The 17,214-nt window shown below is 50.3% G+C and overlaps 1 protein-coding gene across 5 annotated transcripts in view; it reads right to left on the reverse strand.

Moving 5' to 3' along the window:
- Rgs3 (regulator of G protein signaling 3) overlaps positions 1 to 17,214 on the reverse strand; it is a 130,640-nt gene that overhangs the window by 45,267 nt on the left and 68,159 nt on the right. For 4 of the 5 annotated variants that reach the window (XM_041632373.1, XM_041632376.1, XM_041632377.1 and 1 more), the window contains 3 exons: positions 14,162 to 14,273; positions 8,860 to 8,903; positions 2,369 to 2,491 (listed from right to left, as the gene is read on the reverse strand). In XM_041632373.1, the coding sequence (XP_041488307.1) occupies positions 2,369 to 2,491; positions 8,860 to 8,903; positions 14,162 to 14,273 (279 nt within the window). The remainder of the gene's footprint in view (positions 1 to 2,368; positions 2,492 to 8,859; positions 8,904 to 14,161; positions 14,274 to 17,214) is intronic. The other variant, XM_041632375.1, reaches the window with a different exon arrangement.

Below are 17,214 nucleotides of genomic sequence, written 5' to 3' on the forward strand. Positions count from 1 at the left end.
CCAATTGCCGTGAGTGGTTGCCGCAGGTTGTGCTACAGGTAAGTGCCACACCTGCCTGCAGTTCTTTACACTGCCTTCTCCATTCCGTGTCCTCGCAATAAGCATTGCAGTCCTTCTCAGGACGAATTGTGCCTATCACTGCTTGTGAATGGAGAAGGGCAAGCAACGTGACAGGGAGGAAAGGGTAGCGGGGAGTCTGATGGCTGCTCTGTGAGAGAGGCCTTGGAATGGGGCAGGTTGCCTAGACACAGTGTCCTCAGTTCCACAGGAGGCAGAAGGGAAAGGCATGCACTGCAGCACTGGTCCCAGCAGAACCTCCATGCCTGGAAGCAAGAGCCAACTTCCCAGAACTGCTTGGCTTTCTTGCTCCTCCCATGGACAGTATCTGTCCTTTCCGGCCAGGCTGGGGAAGGCCGACCTTCGGGAAGGATGCTTGCAGCACCTGAGGCTGAGCACAGGTGGCCGAGAGGCGTGTGGAGTCATTAGAGTTGCTGAAGCCTTTCTGGGCTGCTAGAGGGCTGGAGAGGATCAGACTTACCGGAACTTCTTTCCAGAAGCACTCTATAAGTGACTCATGAAATTCATTGTTAAAATTCCTTAAGTAGATATGGTGGAGGTGTGGCTGGGTAGGGTTGAGCAGCAAAACACAGGCCCCCTGGGAGGGTTGCCTCACACAAGCCAAATGGTGCAATAACTGACTTCCTGGGAGAGTGGAGCTGTATAGATCTTGGCAGGCCCAGGTCTCAGGCACACAAAACACCTCCAAAGCTGTTCGAGCTGCCAGCCTCTCCTCCACCCTCCTTTGCACCCCCTCCGGCTGCTCCTCTAACAATGCACTTACAGAGCTGGTGCCTGCCTGGGATACCCACATGTTAGGGGTGAGCCAAAGGCTGGAACCCCTTTCAGGGTCAGCCAACCAAACCCATTGCTGAGCAGGGTCCAGAGCCTCTCTGAAACAGCCTAGCCTGCCTTTAGGTTCCCGTATCCCCGGGTGAGGCTGCGCTCAAGTGTCTCCAAGGTATCGAGAGGCTGTGGCTCTCCAGAGTCAGCAAGTTCTGGAGTCAAAAGCACAGTGCACTCTTCCCCCAGGTGAGAGGAAGAAAGCCTGAGGAAAAGGAAACAGTAGCAGGAGTGCTGACCTTGGGTGACCTGGGAGTCTACCACTGAAGGAAAAACGACCTGTGCTCAGGCAGCACATATCCATGGGGGTAAGACAGCCTACTTATAGCCATGGTGATGGAGCACTGTGATGATGGGGTTGGGAGAACGGTGCACTCCACTCAGTGTTTGCTGAATGAACACCTGATACATACTTGGTGCTACACCGTGAACTGCATCTGCTCTCCCAGTTAATGCCCACAGCAGTCCTTAAGGGAGGAACCACTGCCCCTCTGATGGAGCCACCAAAGCATGGGGCAACAAGGGGACTCACCCATAGTTACACTGGTCACCAGCAACCGTGTTTGACTAGTATCTCCCGTTAAAACACCTTTCAAAGTCTAGGATGATTCAGTGCCCTGATCCTCACCGCCCTTGCCAGTTTGCTGGAGAGCAGCTGTCTACCACTGAACAGAGGGGTTGCCAGCACCTCTTCCATGAGCTTACTGCCCCCTCTGACAGTCAGGGCACATGGCTTGGTAGCCCAAATATATCAAATAGCAACAAGGCCCACAGGTGGGCAAGCTTCAGGCCTCCTCATCTCCTCTTCCCTGAGAGCTCACAGAGCTACCACTTCAGCAGCTTCTGCAGCCACTGCCCCAAACTCCAAATGGCCAGCACTTGTGGTAAGAAAACACACCTGAACGACTCACAGTGCGGAGAGGCCTGTGCCGTGTGGCAGGCATCTGAGTATCAGAGGAGACTGTTACCCGGCTCCCATCTCATCTGCGCCCCCGGCACAGAGCTGTGCCAGCCCAGCTCAGCCTTCCCTGGTCATCAGTAATCGCCCTGAGGTTCCAGCTGGCCAGCCCCAGGCCTCAGCAATCCAAAGTCAGTTTCACTCGGCTCTGGCAAGCATCAAACATCCCCTTAGTTATGTCTGTCTTGGGCTAGTGTCAACAGCAGTGTGTTGCTCCGGACACCACCTATCCAACAGCAGGACAGTTAAACCTTGTCATCAGCAAACCGAAGAGTGGACTAAAAACTGATGGCCTATGCCCAGTTTGACTGTTGTTCCTTTGGCAAACAATGCCAAACCCATTCCAAAGACCCATAGAAAACCCTGAGGAGAAATATTCAAACACAGACCTTTTGCCAAGCCCACTGCCCTGGTCCAGGGGCTAAGATCAGGATGGCTCCCAGCTCAGATCCAAGGCTAGCTGAGGAGAAAGGTAGCAGCCAGGGCTGCAGCCACTGGCAGAGTCCTTACCTTCCTCTCCGGGGGCGAAACGGCCAGCTGTTGCTGCTTAGCGATGTTCTCTGACAGGCACCAGCACACCCTCTTCTTCTGCTCCTGTGAGTGAGCCTCCAAAGTGAACAAGCACTCTGCCTTCTGACGTCAGGGAGAAGAGAGAGGAATGGGTGGTCAGGGCTGCTCCCTGACTCAAGGGGTTCCAGGGCCCAAGCCCATCCCCTAGGCTCCAGAGGGAGAGGCTACATCAGGGAAGGGAGCATCAGTTAAGAGCAACAAATACACACCAATCCCTTGTGACACTGAAGTGGGCAGAGGAGCAGGGAAGTAGGGCCATTTGGGAGGCACAAGGCCACAGTCTGAGTAGGGGAGGGAGGCAATGGCTCTCTCTACAGTAGAAGTCTGTGGAGAGCTGCAGGCCGGAGGGTGAGGTCACCCTTGGAACAGACTGCACAAGGCAGCAGCTGGAGATCACGTGCAGAAGCCAAAGGACCAAGCTCTTGAGCTAGTGCTCTGTGGACACAGAACTCTCCCCACCCCAAAGACCACAGAACCCCCTTCTCTCATGGCACCCTTCTTCAGATCACAGGCCAAGGTTAGCTGGGTTGGATGAGCACAGCCACACAACTGGAGTCCCTTGGGGAAGCATAGGACGGGCAGTCACAAGGCCCGCTAACACCACCCCACACCTGAGTTGGGGCTCTCATCAGCTGCTGTGTAGTGTTAGTCTGGCTGACATTTGAATCTTACTGACAACAAACACCTAGAAGGCCCTCTTCATCTGGACCTAGCACAATGTTGGGAAAGCACTCTGGCTGCCTGGAAGAACTTCCATGATGACAGCAGACCCAGGGCAACTTTGATACAGCACCAGTCAGTCAGTCCCTGAATCAGTCAGGGCATTCGGGGGGAAAGGTAGGGTAGCTCCTAAAGCGCAGGGTCTTCAGAGACCTGCCGCTGATCTCCTCAGAAGATGGCAAGGTCTTCTTCACCCTGCTGCTACTAATACTCAGCCAAGGAGTCAAGAGCGTGAGCCGGGAGAGAAAGACCACGTATCAACCCAGTCTCTCCATTCTGCAGACTTGGTTTCTCAGCTCCCAACCCCTAGAAAGTCAGAAGTGTTCTGTAGAAGAGTGGCATTGCCCGCACCCCAGATCTATAAAGCAGGAAGGACTTCCATGGACCATGGCACACAGCAGTGCAGCTGCTTCTCACATCCAGCCTCTATCGAGGGCAGGGTTGCCTCCCATCCTGGGTTCCTGGAGTGCTTGTCATCCTCTCATGCTGCAAAATACTGAGAAGCTTTTTTCCTAAAAGCACGAGGGAGAGGGAGCTGAGAGGACGAGCTGTGGCAAGCCCATGCTTCACTTAAAGTCAGGTCCTCCACTTCCCAGACCACTCCTCCCCACTGCAGAGCAAATAAGCCTCAGCTTCCCCAGGGGGAGCCCAGCAAGCAGTGGGCCCTCTGCTTCCTGCCTCATGGTGTTCCCCTGAGTGGGAGGGACCAAGAAGGTCCTGTCCAGCCTGGAAAGCCCCCCCCCCCCCCCCCCCCCCGCGCGCGCTCTACAAACACGGCCCAGCTTGAGCCTCCTAGCCCTGCTCTTACCTCACCATGTGGGCTTCTGACTATTCTCCACCTAATTCATCAACTGTGTTATAATGTAGTCTGTAGCTATGATCTCATTTTGATCTGGACAATTTCAAGAAGCAGAGAAGGTGCGGATTCTCTATTCTTTTCTTTTCTTTTATTTTATTTTAGTGCTAGGGATCAAACCCAATTTTGTACGCATGCTAAGCAAGCACTCTACTCCCAGGCTTTGATTTTTTTGAGCTCATGATCCTTCAGCTCAGCCTGACCTGGAACTCACTGCCAAGTCCAGGCTGCCCAGAAACATGAGATCCTTCTGCTACCTCTGGACCACAGACATGTACTACCATGCCTAGCTAGGGTGTGGACTGTTATTCCCCTTTATGGAAGGGGAAGACCAAGGTTCAGAATGGCCAAGGGGTTCTCTGAATCTTGAAGCCAATGAATCAATCAGAGGGAAATACTGAGCCGGGAGAGCCACCTGCTGCAATTTCATCTCCATGTTCTGGAAGATATCACTTCCTGGTGAGGCTTTTACACCCCTTGCTGGTAGGATTGCTCTGTCTTACAGCCTGGAGGCAACAGGAGTATCATGCCATCAGAAGAAACTTTATGTAGGTCAGGGGGCTCTCTAGCTGTGGTGGTCACAAGATGCTTTTTGTACAGCTGCTTGCTACTCTGGCATGGCGAGTCTCTCCCTAAAAAGGCACAGGAAAGCTTCTTGAGTACAGCCAGCATCCCTGACCCTAATCCTGAATTGACTTCTACAGCACCAAGCTCTTCACCAGCATGCCTTGATATTTCTTCCCTCAAGAAACACTTCTTAGAAAGGCCCTTGGGGTTCTTACCTGGGATAGCCACCAGGCCATTTGTAACGATTACATAGGATTCAGTAAGTCACGCAGCCAGCAGCTGAGCCCAGAGCCTCCTCCAGAATCTCCTTCCAAGAATAATATCCCGGATCAGGGATGGCAACTTTATTGTCGGTGTGTCCAGCAAAGGACAGAACCGCACCCGACAGTTTGAAACGAGCATCTGAGATTTCTGTCCGGACAGAAATCTCAAGGTCCAAATCAGGAGCAGAAGGAGACGGAGCACGAGCAAGGAACTCAGGACCACGAGGGGTGCACCCACACACTAAGACAATGGGGATGTTCTATTGGGATCTCACCAAGGCCAGCTGGCCTAGGTCTGAAAAAACATGGGATAAATCCGGACTAGCTGAACATAGCGGACAATGAGGAATACTGAGAATTCAAGAACAATTGCAGTGGGTTTTTGATCCTACTGCACGTACTGGCTTTGTGGGAGCCTAGGCAGTTTGGATGCTCACCTTACGAGACCTGGATAGAGGTGGGCAGTCCTTGGGCTTCCCACAGGTCAGGGAACCCTGATTGCTCTTCGAGCAGATGAGGGAGGGGGAATTGATCGGGGGAGGGGGAGGGAAATGGGAAGCGGTTGTGGGGACGAGGCAGAAATCCTTAATAAATAAATAAATTTAAAAAAAAAAAAAAAAAAAAAAAAGAAACGAGCATCTGCTACCATGCTTGAGAACTAAGAAGGCTTCCTCAGCACCCAGGACCTAGCCCCAGGTGGGACTGTCTTACAAGGAGGAACATTTTTAGAAGGAGCCTGGGTTTCAAAGAGTGGTCTAGCCAAGAGAGAGAGCCAGCTCCCTGAAGAGAGGCTAACTCCCTACCTGACCAAATCTGTCCAAACTGTGAGTCCTCATTGCTTGCCAGCTGGCCCACATGTGAACCATCTGTCATAATTCTGTGTGCTCCAAATGACCCAATTAGTCAGCTTCAATTCTGACTTGCTCAATGGCTTCAATAGCAGATTCCAGGGTCCAGGTTGCAAGCCCTCCTAAAGGTATCCTGTCCACTCAGGGGCACTGTCTTCTGACTGTGGGATGCGTGACCAAACACAGGGTTCTCAGCTGCACAAACCTGGTCCCACAGCACTAGGTGGGGGACCCCTGCACTTGACTGTGACCTCAAATCCAACCAGACTCCCAGCTCTTCTTGGCCTCTTTAAAAGAAAAATCATTCCTAACATCCTTGTTTTAAACTGATTTTATCTTTGTAAAAACCTAAACAGCTTCAGCAGTAACTGAAGCCTGTCCATGTGCCATGATAAGCTTGTTCCATCTCATTCTCTCCTGATGGATGGAGGAGGCAGGCAGACAAGAAAGATACTGTTGCCACCATTTGGTGTGGGGGGGGGGGAGGGGGAGGTATAAGATAACTAAGACTCTGAGGGGCCAAACCTTAAGAAGATCCTAACTGACTCCAGAACCTGGGATCTTGCCAGGCCTGTATAACCATGTAGGTATTACCTGGGAAGTGAGATAGTCCACCAAGCTGTCCTTCTAAAACATCAGTGAGTCATTTGTGAGACCTCTAATGGAGAGTAAATGGACACGAAAAGTCCTTCCTCCTGTGTTGATCTAATTACTACTTGGCTGCTACAGGCTGAGCATGCTGAGGGCTGGGCTCTGGGCTAAGTGTTTTAGATGCATTGCCTTATTGAATCTCATTTTAACATTACAACCCTGCAAGAAATGTTATAGACTCACTGTCTGTCAGGAGTATGTAACCTGATCCAGATCACTCAAGAAATGGCAGAGCCTCCTCATTCCCAAAACTAGCTTCTTCAATGAACAGAGTCAACCCCATGTCATAAAGGAGAGAGAAAATGGTTCCCAGACAATATGCCCCATGCTCTGAAGCCAGTTGTGGGCTATATATATCCCAGATTCAACAGGACTGAGGGACACCTGTCCTTGGAATTATGACTGCTTAGAGCAGACCAGGAGTGATGGCACACACTTTTAATCCCAGCACTCAGGAGACAGAGGCAGGTGGATCTCTAAATTTGAAGCCACCCTGATCTACAGAGTAAGTTCTAGGACTGCCATAGCCACAGAGAGAAACTCTGCCTCGAAAGAAGAAAGAAGGAAGGAAGGAGAAAGAGAGGAGAGAGAGAGAGAGAGAGAGACAGAGAGAGAGAGAGAGAGAGAGAGAGAGAGAACGAGAACAAGACTGCTCAGGATAACCCTACCCAGGACCAAGATGTCCCCAGGACAGTTGTGACTTTTCTGAATGCAGATGGAGAAAATACCTCTTAAAACCTCAAATCCTCCCAGTTTCTTCTTGGGTGTCACTAGCATATCAGGCAACAGAGCCTAAACTATTTCATAGAAATTCTAACTAAGATTTGTTTAGGGATCTCCAGGAGGCTCAACACCACCTGTGTCAAGAATGCTCAGGGCTTTGAGCAAGCTAGCAGTGTGGTCCTCCCCGCACCAAGGCTTGCTCCTCATTAGGAGAAGCCCATTAAGGTGAGAGGCTCCCAACCCCCAGCTGCCTGAGAGATGCACTCTCCCGGTCCCTCAGGGTCAGATCACCTGGTACATTCCGGAAACTCGAGACCTCAGATCAATAGCCCTTTGCCAGTCTTTAGAGAACTAGAAAGGAGGTCTCAGATGCAACAAAACATCAGTCCGGCAGGAAGCACTCTTGCTGTTAGAGAACCTCAGCCCTGTTTCAGAAGCTGGGGAGCACATGGGAAGCCAGAGGGGCAGTGGGTACATCTCTGCCACCATTCCTCCTGTCTATACTTGGCTCTCTCAGCTCTGTGGAACCGAACGCCTTCCAGTGATGAAGGGATTTTACCAGCCACTCCTGTGTCTGGGCTGGACTGTGGTTGACACGGGGGAGAATCTCCACTGCCCACAGGTCTATTTTCAGACCTGAGTCCCCAGTTCTACTATGAAACCTCTACTGCTTCTTGGCAACTCTCAAGTTCCCGGTAAACTTTCTTGTTCCTGGGTTCTGTTCAAAGATGTCTACTTCTTGGGCTGGAGAGATGGCTCAGAGGTTAAGAGCACTGGCTGCTCTTCCAGAGGTCCTGAGTTCAATTCCCAGCAACCACATGGTGGCTCACAACCATCTGTACTGAGATCTGGCGCTCTCCTCTGGCGTGCGGGCATACATGGAGGCAGAAAGTTGTATACATAATAAATAAATAAATCTTTAAAAAAATTTTAAAAAAAAGATGTCTACTTCTTAGCCAGAAACCAAAGGAATGCTTTTCAACCCCAAATGACGCAAATCCCTTTTCAGAAAGGTATATTCCTCTCGGCCAGCCCTTTAGGTCATCCCTATCATACAGACACAAGACAGCAGAGGGCAGAGATGGGCCTTGCTTGGACAGATGCCACATGTCATCAGAACAAGGCTGGGAACAGAAAATTACACAGGAAACTGAAGAGAATTTGGATGACTTGGTGGCCCTCAGATTTTTTGTCACCAAGGGCCTCTCTGGTTAGAGCCCTGCTTTATCTACCAAACACATGGAGCAAAAGCTGTTTGCTTGGTTTTCTCCTGAAAGGTACACAGAGCCTCCGCAAGCTTCTAATCAGAGATCATCAAGAGTGTCGGTCCCTCTTGTGGGCATCTCTCTGAGCCAAACATGGACACGTGGTGACTGCTTTAGCTTGCACTGTCTGGCCAGGTGAAGGTACAATTACCTTGAGGCCTTTGAAACACTGACAAGCCTTTGTAGGAGGGATAGGGGGTGGTACTTCCTGGAAAAAGAGGGTGAAAGAAGCAGGCGTGGGAGCTGGGCCGTCTCCAGAAGAGGAGAGAGTAAATACATAAACAGGGCAGTGTGCAGCTGTCGGGCCACGCCCTCAGGACGCCTGCAGGGTATCTCAGGGGCCATCCCGAGTACCACCTGTTTAGATGCCCTTTCATGCAGAAGTAAACAGGGTCAGCTGTGTTCTACACAGCAAGAAACTGTCTCTGACTTGGTCTTTGGTCATTGCATGATTATATGGAGGCCAACCTCAAGCCTGGTCCCACCTCTTTCCTCAAGTACCAGGTCACACTCCTCCAAGTCAGAGAGAGGGACTCACCTCTGCCAGGTACAGCACGCAAAATTTCAAGTCTTCTGAAGAGCCTTCAAAGAGAACAGAAAGGAAGACTCACATTAGAATTGGCTACCCAGCCAAAGCCTCTCTGGGCACAGGAGGCTGCGTGTGGTGCCTCCCCTAACAAGAGAAAGAGGAGGGCAGAGCAGTCTCTAGAGCAAAGTTCACTAACTCACCCATCCAAGTGATGCACAGTTGAAAGGCTTTGCCTACCTGACCCAGGGAATGCCGGAACCCCATTCTCAGGAGACCCTCTGACCTCTAACGGCCAGGTACAGGGAGTTATCTGTATCCCAGAAGGACTCCTTCCTCCCAGAATTCTGCCGGTGAGGTAGCACACTTCTGCGGTTTCTCTTAAACCAGTGGTTCTCAACCTTCCTAATGTTGCGACCCCTTGTGTTGTGGTGACCCCAACCATAAATTTTCATTGCCACTTTATAACTGTAATTTTGCTACTGCTAGGAATCATAATGTGAATATCTGATATGTAGGATACCTGATATGTGATTCCTGACAAAGGGTTATTCGACCCCAAGGAGGTCGCTACCCACAGGTTAAGTACCTACACCTTAAACTCTACCGTCTTTTCTGTTTTGAAATTCAACAGGGAGCCATTTAATCCTTGAGTGGACCTTGTTCCTCACTCAGGGAAGCACGGGTCAGCGAGGGGCAGTCTTCAGTCCCATCTCTGTGCATCCTGGCAGACAGCTCTTCAACGTGGCCATGCTCTCTAGACTGTCACTGCTGGTCAAATATGGCAAACTCAACCCGTTACAAAACTGGAGAAGATTAGGGAGGGCGGTGGGCTGTTCCCTTCCCTTCTTGAAAAGACTCTTAGTTCAGGAGAATTCCAGATGGAAAGGAAGGGAACACTGGGAGGTGGGGACAGTATAGCCACGAGTGTGGAGATGGAACTGGGCCAGTCTGCACAGAAGCACACAAGCCCCCGCCAGGACACCTGCCCTGCTCCCTTCACCCCCTCCGCCTCGGGATTTGGCTGCACTGTCTCTGAAGTGTTATATGGACACAGGCCTGGGAGGGTTGGGGACTCCCTGCACTTCCAGCTGTTGGCCTTACCAAGCAGGGTGTCAGTTTTTGAGGAAAGCAACTATCCAACACAAGTAACAGCAAGCACTTGAAGTGTCAGGGACCCTGGAGTACCACAGTGATCTGGGCCAAGTGCTGCCCCAAATGCTTCCACCAGTCAGCTCAAGGGCTGAGAGTACTTGCCTCTGTATTCATTCCTGTCCACTAGGAGGCAGGGCTCCTAGCATCCTTGGCTCATGTGAGAACAGAGGACCCATGGGGAAAGTTACTCGGCCAGGTGGTAGGACCTGTAGCCCAGTTCTATGGCTCACACTCAACCACCCCACAGCTTGTCTCTCAAATGCCAAGCTCCAGGGGACCCCTTCAATGCATATGTAAGGCAAAGGAACCAGCAAACCAAACAGGGTCTGTCACTAGAAGCATCGAGGTAGGAGCAGACTGCACATCAAGCCAAGCTCTAAAAATGCAGGGAGATAGAGACCTCACCAAGGGAAGCTAGGCCTCCTCGAGCAAGAGAGTGAACACATCCCAAGGGGCGGGAGCCACCGGGGAGAGCTAGAACAAAAAGTCCCATAAGTAAATGGAGGTCCACTCTGGACTTGGACTCAGTCTTTCTACTTTTCCCCACATGGAAACAGGCCCTGCCTCAGAAATCTGTAGTGTTTAAGAAAATGGATCCCAATGCCTCTGTGGGTTCTGTGTGTTGGTGAGATGGAGACAAGGGGTTTCCTTTGCTTAAGAAAACATACTGAAATATTTCCTAGCAGACCCCAGTCTAAGGCAGAGAGAGCCACTACAATCCATGTAAGAAAGTAATAGGGGAGAGAAGGCCCTACAAGTACAGAACAGGACTGAGAGATGAGAGAATCAGGAGGATGGGAGCTGAGGCTGGAGAAACACACTGTCAGACAGTCCCAGTGTCTCTGCGCTCTGACACCAGCCCTGCCCCCTCCCTGGCATCTGTGCTGGCAGCAGTGGGTAGCAGGATTCAGAGCCAAGGGTGCCAGGGAAGGAGTGTTTACAGCTCTGAACTGAACTGCAGAGAACTTCTGCCTTGCTGGAAGAGCAGGACACCAAGGCTTCCAACATGGGGGTTTTCCTTGAATCACACTTACTGCCTCTGCCATTTTGGAGTTCATCAGGGAGTCTTTAGTTCCAGAGTGGGCTAACTTCCCCCATGTGATGCACAGACCATGCAGGAGGAATTATTAGGGCATCATGCGCTAGGTGGAGGCCAGAGAAGGCTTCCTGGCCCGTGTCTGCTTATCTATCTATCTATCTATCTATCTATCTATCTATCTATCACTTACCCAGAGAACAACTTATTGGTGGTCGAGATTCACCAAACCTTCTCCACTAGTGGAGGCCGGCCAGAGAGCTCTTGTCTATGTTCTCAAGGGAACTCTGTAGACAGTAAGTGGCAGGGCTGAGATCTGAACCCAGCACAGAGAGCTCCCCACAAAGCCTGGATTCCTAATCCTATAGTATATGCCTGTGATCCCGGCCAGCTAGGAGATCCAGGGTGGAGAGGATCTTCCCCAGCTCTCACTGCCGTGGCCAGAACTAAGGTGGACATGGAGGACAACTGAGATAACGTCAAGCAATTGTTCGAGCAGCTGGGGCTGAGGCAGCTGAGTTTCTAAGCTGGAATCCTGGCTCCCCAGTGTGCCTAGAGAGCCCGTGAGTCAGACAGACATTTCCAGGTCGTATCTAAGAACAGACAAGGCCAGAAAGACACACCGTGGGTGTGACGCTGGCTGCCAGGGGGGCAGAAACACAAAGAGTAGCAAAACCAGCGGGCAGCAGTGGCAGGAAGAGACCACAATGGGCCCCAGCTGACCGGAGATGTTCCAATTGTTAGCACCAGCTCTCCTCCTGTTCCCAATCACATTGCCACTCAGTCCTGACGAACCCTGGGAGAAGCTGACAGGAGGAGTGACCTGACTCTGGAACTCCGGTGGAGGAGCCACCCACTGCCAAGCTAAGGCGGCTCTCTGGTCTCCTCTTAGCCATCCATTGTTTACAGAAACAAGTGTCCATTGGTCACCTGACTATGCCATGCTCCCTGTTGACTCCCAGGAATAGGGTTGAGTAGCAGAGCCAGGCTGCAGCAAACAAGTCACAAGGGAGTCCTTGGTCCCAGGGATACACTGGATTCTGCCCTGCTATGGAGCAGCACTTGCCAGCCCTAGCGTGCCAAGCTGGAGACCTTCTTTAACAACTTTTGGCCCCCTAAACTGACTTGAAATCTAGTAGAAACCTAAGAGTCTCATGCCATGGTTAGTTAGAGACCATTCTGCCACCAGACACTCCAACTAACTCCCAAATGGCCTCTTTGGGGGCATGTGGGAGGGGCTAGGAAATGGCACCAGCCTCAGGACGCTGAACCCCACAGCTCTGACTCTGGCTGCTGCAGCAGAGGGCGTGGGACTTCAGGAGAACACGGAGCCTATCTGAAGGGAGCTGAATGGTGAGCTCCGTTTGGTGTCTGCAAGTAAATCTAAGCCCTGAATCATGTACCTTGAGTGCTCCTTCCAACTAGCCTTCTCCGTCTATCTCAGCAGCTCCAGGCGTCCCAGGATTCACTTTCAAACCCTCTCAGACCTGTGGTCTACCCAGGAATCCAGTACAGGTACCTGTCTCCCATGCCAACCGGACAGGCTGTGTCCTTGACCATCTTGCCTGAGATGCGCTGCCGGGGTCACCCTTAGCTTTGACCTTAGCTTTCATTGTGACTGTCCCATCATCCACAGGCAGACACAGCCTCAGCCCCAGACCATCTCTGCATGCAACTGAGTCTCTGGGGAGCCTCTCTGCACCCCTTAGCTCTTACCACCCACCATGAACATCACTGCCTGGTACAGGAGAGTGTGTACAAATTTCTCAAACTCCAAATCCAGGCCTTGGGCCTCCAGGAGGAGAAGCCCAGTCAGCCCCCAGCCTGTATATCCCAATCTGGAAGCAGGGTGATATGAGTAGTAACCAGCTTCTCCCAGGAGCCAGCGTGGTGTCAGAGACAGGCGGGAAACTGTGAAGGGGTAAAAGGAAAAGGCCCACAGAGGTTACAAGTGTGCTGTTCTTACAGTGAAGCTGTGTTTGGCCCCCAGTCCTGCGGCCGCTGCTCTCTCTACCCTCCACCCCAGATCCACCCAAAAAGCAGTCAGCAGGAAGCTGGGTCAGTAAGGGTTTGGGGCTTGTGGCCCTGGACCTTCAGAGTGTACAGCGGTCAGGGTTCAGGTCCTGGTGCACCTAGTGCGAGGTACTGAGCACTGCTCTGCTGGGTACACAGGTCAGCCAAGAGGGGCACGGCAGGGAAGCCAGGCTGACAATAGTAAGCATTGTGCGTGAGCACAGGGGAGGGCAGAAAGGAGCCATCTGGAGTACCAGAGTCATTGCTCTTCCCACTGCCCCATGGGCTGGCCCTGAGGGCCGTGTCTCCCTTACTCTCCTGTCAGTCCCCCACAGGGAGGCCATTTCCCAAGGAGGCCAGGGCACCAAGCACACGGATGGCTTTGCAAGCAGTCAGGAAGTTCTGGAGCAAAACCCGCCAAAACAGAATTCTTTCACGACTAATATTTTCCTCCTGTGCCCCCGCTGCCCTGAGATCACACAGGTCTGTTGTTGCTTGCATAATCTGGGAGAGGAAACCGAGCCCCTTTCGGCTGAGACCTCAGGCGCCAAAGCCTGTGGCTGGACAGATCCTCCCAGCTGGCTTTCCGTTCCCTGGTCCCCTGTGGGCCAGGACACCATGGAAAGTTTTGGGTTAGAAATTCCCAGCTTGCTGTTGATGTTCGGGCATACTACAGCTTCCTAAGGCTCTGACCAGGCCCCACACAGCCGGCTATAAAAAAGGAGTGTCCACAGATCATGCTTGGAACAAGGCACTTTACATAAATGACCTAACTTAACCCAGCAACCTTGTGAAGTGCCATTATCACCCTGCTTCACAGAGAGGAAATGGGCTCAGAGAAGCTGAGAACCCCCCCCCCCCCACACACACACACACAAGCCTGCCACTCGCTTTCAAGGGAAAGAGCGGAGAGAGTTCTGGACTCTGAGACCTGTGTTCAAGGCCCTCGATTCTGGTCTCCCCAGCCTGGGGTGCGACATTTGAAAATCTGACAGCCCCAGGCAGCCATGACAGCACATTCTCAAGTGCTCCACTGAAACTGACAGCCATATTTCTACAAAGTCCCTAGCAGGCCACCATGCTGCCCCTGGGTGCCCAGGCCTTTCTTACCCTCCTGTAGCTTCACACTCTGGAGGTAGAGGGGGTTTCTCAGGACATCACAGCGGCCTGGCTCGTCCTCCTTAGTGAAGAGCAGCAGGTCTGAGTAGGCAAACAGTGTCACCTGTTAAGGGAAAGGACAAATACAACACTCTGCCTTGCTGTCCTCTGGGATGCAGGGAGCCACAAGGTCCACTGGAGGTCCAGGAAACATACCCATACCGTGTCCGGCTGAGCCAGAAAGAACTCCAAGGGTGACTCTGCCAATCTCCAGTGACACAGGCCCGCCTTGCAGTGGGCAGCAGTCTGTCCCTTAGTTTTCTATACTTCCCCACTCAAAGTAGGAACAAGGAGAGGACGAGGAGGAGGAGGAGAAGGACAAACAAGAATGGTTCTTGCCTTCACCTCACCGGTAAGACCCTTATTCACCTGACTCCTTCAAGCTTCTTCTATAAGCCCTCTGTAACGTGAAGGGGAGCAGCACAAAGTAATATTACCAAATCTCTTGCAGATATTTTTGAAGTGTACCAATGACAAACTGGTTTGAGAAAAGAGCAGTTACTTGTATATGAAGCAGGCTTCTACGTAACCGCTGATCTCCTTTATGCTCCCGACACAAGGGAAAGGCTGTTCTTAGACGTTGTACATAAACGGGCAGATGTGCTTTAGGCTGAAGGAGCCCACTTGCTTCTCTGTATCCACTAAAGTTTACACTGTTCTTTCTCTCCTTGATCTGCCCTAGAGTAGCCTTTCCTTAAAGCCACAAATTCCTATTTTAGATTCTATAATAACAGGCAACCTTACCAAAAGCAATCTACAAATTCAACGCAATGCCCATCAAAATCCCAGCAAAATTCTTCACAGACCTTGAAAGAAGAAAAACAAAAACCCAGGATAGCCAAAACAATCCTGTACAACAAAAGAATTTCTGTTCATCACAATCCCTGACTTCAAACTCTACTACAGAGCTACAGTACTGAAAACAGCCTGGTATTGGCATAAGAACAGACAGGAGAACCAATGGGACCAAACAGAAGACTCATATTAATCCACACACATTCGAACACCTGATTTTTGCCAAAGAAGCAAAAAAATATCAAATGGAAAAAGAAAGCATATTTAACAAGTGGTGCTGGCATAACTGGATATCAACATGTAGAAGAATGAAAACAGACCAATATTTATTACCATGCACAAAACTCAAGTCCAAATGGATCAAAGACCTTAACATAAAGCCAGCCCCACTGAACCTTATAGAAGAGAAAGTGGGAAGTACACTTGAACATATTGGCACAGGGAACCACTTCCTAAATATAACCCCAGCAGCACAGACACTGAGAGAAACAATTAATAAATGGGACCTCCTGAAACTGAAAAGCTTCTGTAAAGCAAAGGACATGGTCAACAAGACAAAATGACAGCCTACAGAATGGGGAAAGATCTTCACTAATCCCGCATCAGACAGAGGACTGATCTCCAAAATATACAAAGAACTCAAGAAATTGGACACCAAAATCACATAATCCAATAAAAAAAAAAGAGTACAGACCTAAACACAGAACTCTCAACAGAGGAATATAAAATGGCTGAAAGACACTTAAGGAAATGTTCAACATCCTTAGCCATCAGAGAAATAAAAATCAAAACAACTCTGAGATTCCATCTTACACCTGTAAGAATGGCCAAGATCGAAAACACTGATGACAACTTATGCTGGAGAGGTTGTGGGGGAAAAGGGAACACTTCTGCATTGCTGGTGGGAGTGCAAGCTGGTACAATCCCTTTGGATGTCAGTGTGGTGATTTCTCAGAAAATTAGGAAACAACCTTCCTCAAGTCCCAGTAATACCACTTTTTGGTATATACCCAAAGGATGCTCAATCATGCCACAAGGACATGTTCACAGCAGCTTTGTTTGTCATAGCCAGAACCTGGAAACAACCTAAATGTCCCTCAACCAAAGAATGGATAAGGAAAATGTGGTACATTTATGTAGGCCCATATTTCATACAAAATATTTGCAGCCAGGTTCTCTGGCCATGCTTAGTTTCCAAGAGCAGCTGCAATCCTGCCAGACCACTGGTAGCCACCTAACAAAAGGCTCAGCATGTGTTGTTCCTTCCCTTGTGTTAATATGTAGAGGTGTTGTTTCCAAGCTGGTGACTTAAGTTGCAGGTGTTTGGGTTTTCCCACGTTCCCCCCAGAAAGAGAATATTAATGAGTTTCCACCTTGATTTACCTGGGGGATAAAAGCTGTTTAAATAATAGCAGCACAGACACTAAGGGCATCATTGAATAAATGGGACCTCCTGAGGCTGAGAAGCTTCTGTAAAGCAAAGGACACTGTCACTAAGACAAAAAGGCAACCCACGGACTGGGAGAAGATCTTCACCAACCCCGCAACTGACAAAGGTCTGATCTCCAAAATATATAGAGAACTCAAGAAACTAGACCGCAAAAGGCTAATCAACCCAATTATAAAATGGGGCACTGAGCTGAACAGAGAATTCTCAACAGAAGAACTTCAAATGGCCAAAAGACACTTAAGGTCATGCTCAACTTCCTTAGCGATCAGGGAAATGCAAATCAAGACAACTTTAAGATACCACCTTACACCTGTCAGAATGGCTAAAATAAAAAACACCAATGATAGCCTTTGCTGGAGAGGTATTGGAGAAAGGGGTACACTCACCCATTGCTGGTGGGAATGCAAACTTGTGCAACCACTCTGGAAAGCAGTGTTTCGGTTTCTCAGGAAATTCGGGATCAACCTACCCCTGGATCCAGCAATACCACTCTTGGGAATATACCCAAGAGAGGCCCTATCATACAACAAAAGTATATGCTCAACTATGTTCATGGCAGCATTGTTTGTAATAGCCAGAACCTGGAAACAACCTAGATGCCCTTCAACGGAAGAATGGATGAAGAAAGTATGGAATATATACATATTAGAGTATTACTCAGCAGTAAAAAACAAGGACTTCTTGAATTTTGCATACAAATGGATGGAAATAGAAAACACTATCCTGAGTGAGGTAAGCCAGACCCAAAAAGAGGAACATG

Source organism: Microtus oregoni, unplaced genomic scaffold, assembly GCF_018167655.1.
Source record: "Microtus oregoni isolate MIOR12 unplaced genomic scaffold, Mior012 000041F_ref0000270, whole genome shotgun sequence".
In the NCBI taxonomy this organism is placed as follows: Eukaryota; Metazoa; Chordata; class Mammalia; order Rodentia; family Cricetidae; genus Microtus; species Microtus oregoni.